Source organism: Schistosoma mansoni, chromosome 2, assembly GCF_000237925.1.
Source record: "Schistosoma mansoni strain Puerto Rico chromosome 2, complete genome".
Taxonomy (NCBI): domain Eukaryota; kingdom Metazoa; phylum Platyhelminthes; class Trematoda; order Strigeidida; family Schistosomatidae; genus Schistosoma; species Schistosoma mansoni.
In genome coordinates, this window is record NC_031496.1 from 19,650,060 (window position 1) to 19,661,320 (window position 11,261).

Here is an 11,261-nt window from a genome sequence, read left to right on the forward strand (position 1 = left end):
AAAATTTGTCTTCTCATTTCTCTATTCAAATATTGAAGTTAACATAAAACATTTCAAAAAAGTAAAATTGTTCTACAGTTAACCTAAATAAACAACGATCGAGTTTGTTGAAGGTGATACCAGTTTATTCATAGTTGAGATGTGATAAAATGTAATCGCAACTGAAAACATCCCATTGCAAAATTATCTCTGAAAGTTGATTGAGAGCCCAATAACAAATTAAAGTAGCGGAATTAAATGATTACTGAATTAAAGCAGTAAAGAGATAAATTAATATGAATTGAAAATCATAAATGTTTCTTATTTTCATTCGAGACTGATTTTTATAAATTGATATTTCGAATAGTCAATCTTAGAAATAGTTAACTAAGCACTTTGCTAGCTAGTAACTCATCTCCCAATTTTAAACTTACAATCTAAACACTTAAATACAAAGTAAAAAGCCATAGACACACATAGAATTTTGTATTTGAAAAAAAGCACGAACATCTTCATCAAAAGATCTTCTGGAATTTGATATTTTAGTCTAACAACGATTAGTTTACACTTTGTTCGACGTTTAATTCCTGTTACAATATAATACTAATACTGTCTTATTTCTGACTCTAATCCTAGTCCATTAATGAGTTCCAGAATACATACTGTTAAGATCTACAATCTAATGGCTCTTATGTTACACTCAATACTTTTATTTCTGTTTATTATCAAGAATTATTTAGAAAAATCATTGAAATTTGTCACTGCCTTAGTTAACTGAAGCCTATGGAAGTTTAAGTAGTAAATGTTATGAATTCACTTAGTATTGTTTGTTTGAATCTTCCCATTGATGCTTAGGACTGCAACTGGTCAGTCTCTTACTGGCATATGTGCATACTGTGCGTAGTGCCTCGATATTGCACAAGCAAGTGGCTATCAGGACTCAGTAGCCAACTGCATAGCGTGATGGCGTTTGAAGCGAACGGTACTGGGTTCGAGTCCCACAGTGAACATCAACTCTGAGATGCAGGTGCATCCAGATGACGAGTCCCAAATAGGACGAAAAGCGCGTCCTGGATTCCACTTCTAGCCACTATCCATCTTTCCTAGTAAATGTTTATTTCGGTAGTTATTTTTATTCTATTTATCATCACCATAAAAATGTGATCAATAAAATTCAATAATAATAACTTATACTGATGCAAACAAATGAGCTCTCATTTCTTTCTATTAACAGATTAAATTTCATACTCCTCCCATTTGTAATATTAGACTATATAAATATGGACTTAGCTACTATGGATAAATACCTATAATTCACTTGATAAACGTATATAAATATATTAAGGGATGATAAAATAATTCGTCATTAAAATTATTCTAGTGTAGTGAATTTTAGTTTTCTTTTTTAATGGATGAAAATCTGAAAACAGTAAGTAATGTATATTTATACATGTGCATACTGTGAGAACTGCCTTGAAATAGCCTTAATTCACAAGCATTATAAGCAAAGATGGATAGTGGCTAGTAGTGGAATCCACGACGCGCGTTTCGCCCTATTCGGGACTCGTCAGCTGGTTGTACCTGCATCTCAGAGTTGATGTTAATTCTGGGACTGACCAGTTGCAGTCCTAAACATCAATGGGAAGATTCAAACAAACAATAGTAAGTGAATGTATGTGAACGTTTATAAAATTGAGATTAATCAACAGATCTTTTTTTAAATTTTACATATTACTGTAATAAAATGTGTAAATAAACATTTATACTAACACTTTTAATTTTTGTGAATATGTTTATTACTTGATGAAGAACCTTCAGTTCTCAATGAAATCTTCAAATCATTATATTCAGTGTAACAAATTAATAAAATATCGATATGATATCTTGGACAGGACTTACTGTTAGTAAATATAATTAACTTTAGTCTTATAAGTCTTGGTCGAAACTGTTATATCCTGGTGAAGACATAAGTATAGGTAACTCCTAGGACCTATTAATCGACGATTATTCTATATATATACTTATTGTTTAAGTATTGAGTAATTAGATTGTGTATATCTATATTCATCTTATTATAAGCTTCATTTTGACCTATAAATTATTATTTTACGAATTACTGTCCCTAAATTATATTCAGTTTATTGACTATTGTCTCCCACGTTCATAGCCACATTTGGCTTGATCTTGTACAAATATTAGTTTCTGTTTTATGGTGTGATGAGGTCTGTCTGTCTGGTATATAAACCGAGTATACTTGAGATAAATGATTCGCATAGCAGAAGCTGTAATTGGTGTTTTTGGGCTCAATTGGAAGGGCTAGGCGGACAAGGGACCAAAAGGGACGCTAGACTGCTCATACCAACTGAACGTCATTGATTTGTCACAGTGTTAAGATTGGGAAAGTCGTATTTCGATTGGTGAATAAATCACGTGATAAAGAGCGGTTATAAAATCGTGACGGATTTGATACGGCTAACTTCAAACAATCCAAGAAGTTGAGCAACTATTCACCAAGGTTGAAGTAAGACATTAACACTGTTGGATGCCGGCTCAGTGGTCTAGTGGTTAAGCGCTCGCACGCGAGACTGATAGGTCCTGACTTCGAATCTCGTGGGGCGGGGTCGTGGGTGTGCACTGGTGAGGAGTCCCACAACAGGACAAGACGGCCGTCCAGTGGTTCCAGGTTTTCCATGGTGGTCTAACTTCAATTGACTCATGATTTCAACTATATTCTAGTAATGGTAGAAATTTTGTGCCTTTTTTATCTAATGATTTTATCTAATGTAATTCCTAGTCGTATCATTAAGCTATTTATATGACTTTTTAATGTACCTATTTATTTAAACAAATTTAGAACATAATCATGGTTCATATCTAAGGTATGTAGTGGTTTATTTTTATTTTGTTCAATAAATTTATCTTTCAAAGAAGTTTGTATCAATAAATATTATTGATCGAATTAAATAAAGATTTTAACAACAAAATGATCCTCACCCTTAATATGGAGTAAATATAAACAATAAATTCTCTAATCTTATATTTCAAACAATTTTAAACTATCAATTTATTGAAACTTGATATATCTGATAACAATGATTGCTTATATCTATTAGTTTCATCTTGTAAGATAAAATAAAGTTTAGAAAAATGATCATATTACATAAAGATTTAATTATTTTCTTAGGTTTATAACCAACAGCTTCCTCGGTCACTCAAATGTTTTTACAGTTTCACAGACATTCTTATAAATATCAATTGGAAGACAAATACTCTCAAGTTTATTAGAATAGGCTAAAGGAGCAAAATCTGAAAATATCTAAACTTCACTTTCATTTTGGAAATAGTAAATAAATTTCATACTTGGATAATGAAATTAAATCATACTGAATGTAGTACAGTACAGTCAATTAGATTGAATGATTAAGTGAATTTCTTGAATAAGAGATTCCAATTATTACTGAGAAATAGTGATAAGCATTAGCTGAAGATCACTAAATTGCTTATTGCTAAAGTAATACATTCAAAGTATGTTATTCAAGAGAACTTGCTAAAATAGTCATAAGAAACCGCGACAAATTATTATTAGATGTTCAAATAAACATAGAGTCGTTAACGTTTCCAACCCCCTAAGTTTCAAAACTACTATGATATTTATAAGCAAGGATAGATAGTGGCTAGAAGTGTAATCCAGGATGCGCGTTTCGTTCTACTTGAGACTCGTCAGCCGCATGTACCTGCATCTTCGAGTTGATGTTTACCATAGGAATCGAACCCAGTACCGCATATATGCCAATACGAGACTGATTACTTGCAGTCCTAAACATCAATGGGAATATTCAGTGTGAGGATGGTCCACAGGTGTTAAGTCGGCTTCCGGAGAACTCTAACAGAGCCTCCAGAGGCACATAAAGAGCCCCGACCAATCAGCGATTAATTAGACGTTTTGTGAAGTTATGTTACTAAAATAACGAGATCCTGATTGGCTGATTAACACACTGCTACTATGTAAACTCAAAGTCTCTTAATTACTATAAAATCCCTGTATTTTCTGTACATAAATGAACCTTGCAGTAAAGTGTTTTCTCTCATACTCGAGTCTTCTCCCTGGTGTTCAAGTCGCTGAGTAGTTCTAGCCTGGGGTTATCAAAATAGCTTAGGATCTGAATTTAGCGTTCAACCTACAGACGTATCATTCAGGTAAACAATACCGAGTGAATTTGAACTTCACCTCATTGCAAAAGCAAGTGGCTATCAGGACTCAGTAGCCAAGTGGATAACGTGATGGCGTTTGAAGTGAATGGTACTGGGTTCGAGTCCCAGAATAAACATCAACTCTGAGATGCAGTTACATCCAGCTGACGAGTCCCAAATAGGACGAAAAGCGCGTCCTGGATTCCACTTCTAGCCACTATCCATCTTTGCCTGTAGTGCTTGTGAATTGAGGCAATATCGAGGCAATATTCACAGTATACAAATATGCCAATAAGTGACTTATAAATTGCAGTCTTAAACATCAATGGGAAAATTCAAGTAAACAATACCATGTGGATTTATTATGGTATTTTCTTATCATTGTTCTAGTATGAAAATAATATATATTTTAATATCAAATATTAGATCTAATTAAATAGTTTTCTAATGTTTGTAATAAATAGTAATTACATGAACAAGAAATGAAAAAAGCAAATGATAGAATAAGAAAGGAAGTAAATAGCCCACGGTGATGTATTTAGAAACAAATGGTATCCCGAAGACTTTCCACTTTTTCTTAGTGATTAAGTCTTTTTAGCCTGTTTGAATCTAAAATTTAAATCATCAATCATTTTCGTGGTGTGTATAAACCATTTGGCAGGTACGAAAGTTTTATTAATTATCTTAGGTCTAGGATTAACACGTTCAGTTCATACCGTTTTTAGGAATTAATTTATCATTTATTTCAGAGAAAACCGTTTACTGAACAAAGATGACTACTTTTACTGTCTACTTCATTTCTGTTTTAAAGTGTGTTCTGTATTAACCAATATTTGTCCCTAATACTTATATGAATTATCACTACTCTGTCTTTATTCTGGTCTGTTATTCAGTAGTTGCTGTTGTTTTGTCTGAATAATTTTCACATCATTGGAATGTAAAGGTTTGTATAAAGACATTTTCGTATTTGCGCCATCACACCTGTATGGTAATTCTTTTTTTAGAGTATTGTAAAAGACTCAGACTTCAATTCCCAAAATAAGCATGAAAAACCTAGCATTGACTATATTTATCGTGTTGTTGGTTGCCACCAACCTCATTCAGATAGTGAAGACCTAGAGAAACTAAAAATGGCCTTACGGCAAGCCTTGGGTTTAGATCCAAATTTACCAGAACTCTGTATTACACCGGATGTGGAGCAGCAAAATAGGTAGCTGTGAATATTTAAAATGGTTACTTAAATATTTATCTATAATTTTCCATCCGCAATTTAGATTATCCTCGCTTACAATAGAAATGCTTATAGAACAAGAAGAGATTGATGTACATCCATATGGAAGAGGTGGAATTTACGAAGGCATATTGTACAGAAACAGACCAAGAGAAAAAATTAACATCATGTCGGCGTTTATTTGGTTCATTTTTGTCAGTTCTGTTGTTATAATGGCTGGGACAATAGTCACTGTAGCAGGTAAACACAAGTTGATGTGTAAGTTTTAACATAAGTAGTATGATATTGAAAATGTTTATGCAGAGTCACGTAAACTAACTTTGTTATCCTGTAATCTACTATTAGTAACAGATGATCAAGAGTTTAAGAGTGAGTAAAAAAAATTAAAAACAGGTAAAGCTGTATAACAATACAATCGATATCAACTTGTATTCAAAACCACTGTTAATGTTAATATGGTAACTTTCAAATATTTTAAAGGTTTTTCACATCACGCTTTACGACCATGACCTAGGTAGCAAATGAAGATCAACAGAGATATGATAACTGTTTCGTTCTACTCTCGCGCTGTTTGAAAATTTGCACCTAAGGATCAGATCCAGGATATTTGAGACTCAGAATTGGTGTGATACTTTTGGACTGAAAAAGTGGTGTCTTATAACTCACTATTTTGACTTAATATAATTCACAATATAATCTGTGTTATTGAATAATAACAGTGATACATATTTCAATACCGATCAAGACAAACACAATAGGTCTAAAGATGTTACGGATATTCAGATTTTGACAACGCCTTTGTTCGTAATATCTTCCTAACCGAAATATCCCAAGCCCAATCAAACCAGAAATCAAAAGTGAAGTAGTTCGAGGATGTTTTAGAAAGGTATTTGATATGTCGAGAAGTTTGTGATCTAAGCTGAATAGTTGTTGCGACGGATACGTAGCATAGCCAAAATTTTAATCTTAACGAGCATGCCGTCTGTTAGCACTCTTCTGATGACTCCCTACGTTCAGCAGCACTAAAAGTCATTTCTCTTTACATATGTTGGGGGAATCAAAACCAGAATAAAGCAATTTTCAAGAGTCGCTTTGTTTACAGTTATACTCCAGCGGTCTCAAACTAACTTCAGACTGGAAAGTCTACTGAAAACCCTATTTTATTCAGTGACTCTTTTTTTGTAGAACTTTATTACTTCCTGAAGTCAGAAAATACGGATGAAGATAAAATGGCTTTTTGTAACTTTTTTAAAAATTGTTTGAAAGCCAGGCCATTTCAATGAAGAATTCTTAGTTCACGGTATCGACGATGCATCCCAACCAGAAACTTAGTTCTGTTTAACAAATCTATAGATGTATAGAATAAATAGTACATTCAGTCTTTAATTGTGATTTATCTACTGAAAATTGAAACAGCTTTTTCCTCTTTGAGTAAACCTTTAAGTTATGATAGTTCTTACATTTTCTAGATTACCGTTTTTACTTTAACTGGATTAAGTTCAGTTGACATGTCAAAAAAAGTGTTGTTTCTGAAACAATTTGTGCTTATGCTATTTTTATCACTGAACTATCATTTTGAGTTGTTTTCGTGCTTCGTGTAAAGGATTTGCAAACCAGTATTCTTAAAATTCCCTGTTTATGTAGTAGCATCATTACGTCGGAATACTTACGTACGCACAGTAGACAAATTGCTTAAACACAAACTCTGTGTAGTCATAAGCTTTATAAATTATACACATGGCTGGAACGTACATTCTTAATCTATACACTCAAAAGGCCTGTCACGAAACTTGTTTTATTGGCACACGAATCGAACCGCAATCGTTTCAAAGAAGTATAAAGTTGAATATCAAACCTAAAGTGGCAGGGTTTGGAAGGAAAATTCTTAAAAAAGAGGTGCCACTGAAATAAAAGTATAGTTTTGAAATAGTAGTCCGATTTCAACTACACCTTACGAAGAACTGAATATGAACCATAAATTGAACAAGGCAAAACAGGATTGTTATGTTTTATCACTTCTGATCAAAATATACAATAAAACACTCATTCGCTGAGATGAAGTATTCATTAAACCTTAAAGGAGAGTTACTTCACTAAGAGAACTACAGTTTTATTCTTGAGTTACTCATATAAAGTACTCGTATCTCACAAATCCATTAACTGTACTAGGACATCGTTATGCTCCGAAAGATGAGAATTTAACCATGCATGCGAACTTTATTGACTTTGGCAAGGCCATTAAGGAAGTCCCGCTAATCAAATTATAACCAGTGTTAAGAGATGTCGGAGTCATAGTCAGTTTGCTTCTGCGGATAAAAGATATTTTAGCTAAGCAAGAAACCGTATTATAAGCTTACTTGAAGTTGTTTAGGTGTAAAACGGTGAGCATAACAGTGATACTGGGTGCTTGTTATTCATTGTCTCAGCTGAAATATGATTTTATTCAGTTTTCCACAAAAGATGCCAAAAGGCAACAAACCTCTGCAAAATTCTGCTATATATAGACTATTTATCAGATAGAGTTAACATTTTGTGTGATAAGGTGAACATATAATACCAATTTTATTGTTTAGTGGCAAAATTAATATCTCCTACCAATCTTGTGAAATTTCAGCCCAAGATATAATTTACCTCTACAAAGCTATTCATCAGTGAAACGTCACTTGACATCGTCTTAAAAGTTTTCATGTGATTGGCCTAGTTGTATAACGTAGTCAAGCGTATAAACTCTTACAAAAAACAATTGTTTTAAAGAAAACCGTGTAAAACACATCACAAAATGTCTCGAACAAGCGTTGTGAAATGGCGTTGATGGCAGCAGAAGAAACTACTAGAAATGGTGTGAGTAACTCATAAAGTTTAAAAGTCCGTTGGAACCATAGTAATTAACATGATGAAGCTAAAGTTTTGGAATCTCTAACTTCTGATCATTCGTAGAAAAACTGGATTGTCCATACAGTTTTCTGGGTTGTTAACTATGCTTAAGAGTATTGATATAGTCAATTATTAATAATTATTTATGGGTCTGTAATTTATGATTTGAAAAACAGTTGCCGGTTACGACGACCTGAAATAAACTTTCTATCATTGTCAAAGAAGCGCGCGATCTAAAAAGAACAGTGGTGTTTTTCTTCTGAGTATATTTTATAGTACTGATCGTTTAATTATGCATCAAGACTACTGTTATTGCTTTGATTGAATTTATTTCAGTTAAAATAATCCACAAGAGTACCGCTTTTTTTCTAGAGAGGTTTATCATCTGTACTTCTCGAGTACAGATACAAAAAACTAAGGGTACTGATATTTATTTTTCTTCGTTGAGTATAACTTTGGGTATTTTTTGCATCCATCGGTGTTAAGGTACTTTTTGTATCTACCAAAGTCGGAATATGTTGTTTTTTATTTCCGTTTAGTACAGTTATAAACAAACTTATGTTTTTGTTTGTGTGTCTATCACCTATCAAGCTTTGAAAGACACTCTATCTAGAGATCAGATTTATGGCGCAAGTTAAACATCGCCCAGGTAGACCTGCATGCTATTTCCCGGTCGATGATGGGATGGAATGTGATAGCTGAAATAAGTGCTATCACAATATGTGCACCGGACTTACACCGGCGGCATATAAAAAGTGCTGCAAGTCATAATGACGCTGACTGTGCAAAGCATATTGTTCTACAAAGTGTCTGCTGATTCTAGAGGCAATTGAGCAGTTGAACATAGCTAGAAAATTGCCTTCAGAAAAACAAACAACAAATGAGTAGAACTCCGATTTCAAGGAAATAGAGAGCGTTATCATGAGCCTAGCTTTGGATTCAAATGAGACCATAAAACTGGACCTTATCAGGGAAGCAGATAACAAGCATACGGATGTAGGCACGGTTACAAGGAAAAGGGAAAAGCGCGTGGTAAACAAACTAATTATAGACAGTACTAAGGTGTGTGAACCTACGGTTTCAGTTCCGGATCTATATATCAACGCAAAACAAACTTTGGGAGAGTTAAGTCTGAGCGGTGTAGAGGCTGTGATCAAGAGACAAAATAAGGTAAATGAGTGCCTTACAGTCACACCCAGGAAAAGAAAAGTAGGGAAACAGAATACGACCTCTGCGATTGACGCCAACTTGGAAACGGATTGCAAGGAAGAGACGATTTCAGGTATTAAAATTTCACAGAGTGCTAAGACGGGTCTCACCAATGGGTCAGTCATTTTTCATAAGTTAAGAGAATCTTCGGAAAAGGAACCAAAGGCTAGATTTGAGTACGATTTTGATTACATTTAGTTCTGACTTAGCAAGCTACTCCCAGAAACAGTTTCAGGAGTTAGCATCTGTAAGCTTTATAGAATAGGACAAAAGGTGGATTCTGCAAGTACTCAGAAAAACCGCCTCTTGAAAGTCACCTTTGCTACGTTTGAAGAAAGAAACCTGATACTGGGAAACTCATGCCAACTGATTGGATTCGTAATATACAACCGAGAGAATCTCAGCCTGGTCAACTGTATTAAGAGACGAGCTGCAGAAGTAGAAATAAATAGGCGCCGCTAAAACAGTGAAAGAAACCTTGTCTCTAGGGGTTTTCACATTGCAAAATTTCGGAGCAAAACCATCCCCAAACCATTCTGTTTGGTAAGGGAAAGTTCTCCACAGAATTCAAGATGTGTTACACAAATGCTCGCAGCCTACTAAGTAAAATGGCAGAGCTCGAGACAATGGTAGATATAAAAAAACTGGATGTTATTGCTGTCTTAGAAACAGTTAACATCAGAGGTGTTTGACGATGAAATTCAGTTGAGTGATTTTTTATCCTGTAGGACTGATAGAATAAACCGTGGGGTTATCCTGTACACTAAATTATCTTGACCATACAATCTGTTGAGACATTGACACATGATTCAGGGACCCGTGAACTGGTGCGTTGCAGGCTGAAGTGTAGACGGAAAGACATTGAATTAGTTGTAGTATATCGTAGTACGGAATGTGTAGTAGATGTTGGGTCCATTTTGAAACTGAAAATCCCTCCATGCATACATTTGTGATTTCTTCCTTACGCGTTCTTTATTTGTATATGTTGTTAAATATTTTGATGCTAATTAAGTCTGTAACGTTTAATTTTCTTGGTTTTACTATCGTTTTTATTTAGTCTCTATGTTCCTTACTGAACTGTATCTAGTTTATTTTAATTGCTATTATTCTGGCGGCTGCCATATTGGCTGCTCGCTCTTTGATTGTGCGGTTTGATTTTGACTGGGATCGTGCATTTTTGGTTGTAATTTGGAGCATTTTCCCAGAAATCGAAACACTTTGTGTTATAAAACAGCCGCTCAAACGGAATCTTACTTGATCTATCCAGAAAGGATAGAATAACGCTTACCTTTTGGTGTTTTCGGTAATTTTCATATATTTCTTACCACTTTGCTATTCATTGTAATTTAGATTGAATATTTTGGTATCAATTGTCGGTTGAATAACTGGGTGGTAATATTTGTTTAGGTAAATGTGTACATTTGTATATATGATGAAATTTAGAACCGCGTTACCCAAAACACTTTGTTCTGATTTAGATTGGGGCACGAGTGTATAAATCTATTCCCCCGTTATTCGACCACATCCAGACCTATTGGAAACTAGGTTTAGATCTTACAGTAGATGACTTCCGTCTAAGAAAACTTAAGTACTGGTGTGATATGGGTAAAAATCTTATCGTAGGCGACTTTAATGCACCATATATAAACTGGGTAAACTTAGAAATAGGGTCATCGACAGCGTCATTTGATTGCAAACTGTCAGAGATCTCAATGCGCTAGAGATCTCACCAGATATGAATTACGAAACTCCTTGTCCATCTTGGGTTTAGTCTTCA

The 11,261-nt window shown here is 34.3% G+C and overlaps 1 protein-coding gene across 1 annotated transcript; it reads left to right on the forward strand.

Moving 5' to 3' along the window:
* Positions 1-1,387: 1,387 nt before the first annotated feature.
* On the forward strand, positions 1,388-7,668 carry Smp_156730 (hypothetical protein; the record flags this gene model as incomplete). Its single annotated transcript, XM_018796003.1, has 4 exons — positions 1,388-1,408; positions 5,175-5,380; positions 5,445-5,641; positions 7,571-7,668. The coding sequence occupies 4 exons, from the start codon at positions 1,388-1,390 to the stop codon at positions 7,666-7,668; spliced, it is 522 nt and encodes a 173-aa protein (XP_018650259.1).
* Positions 7,669-11,261: the final 3,593 nt, after the last annotated feature.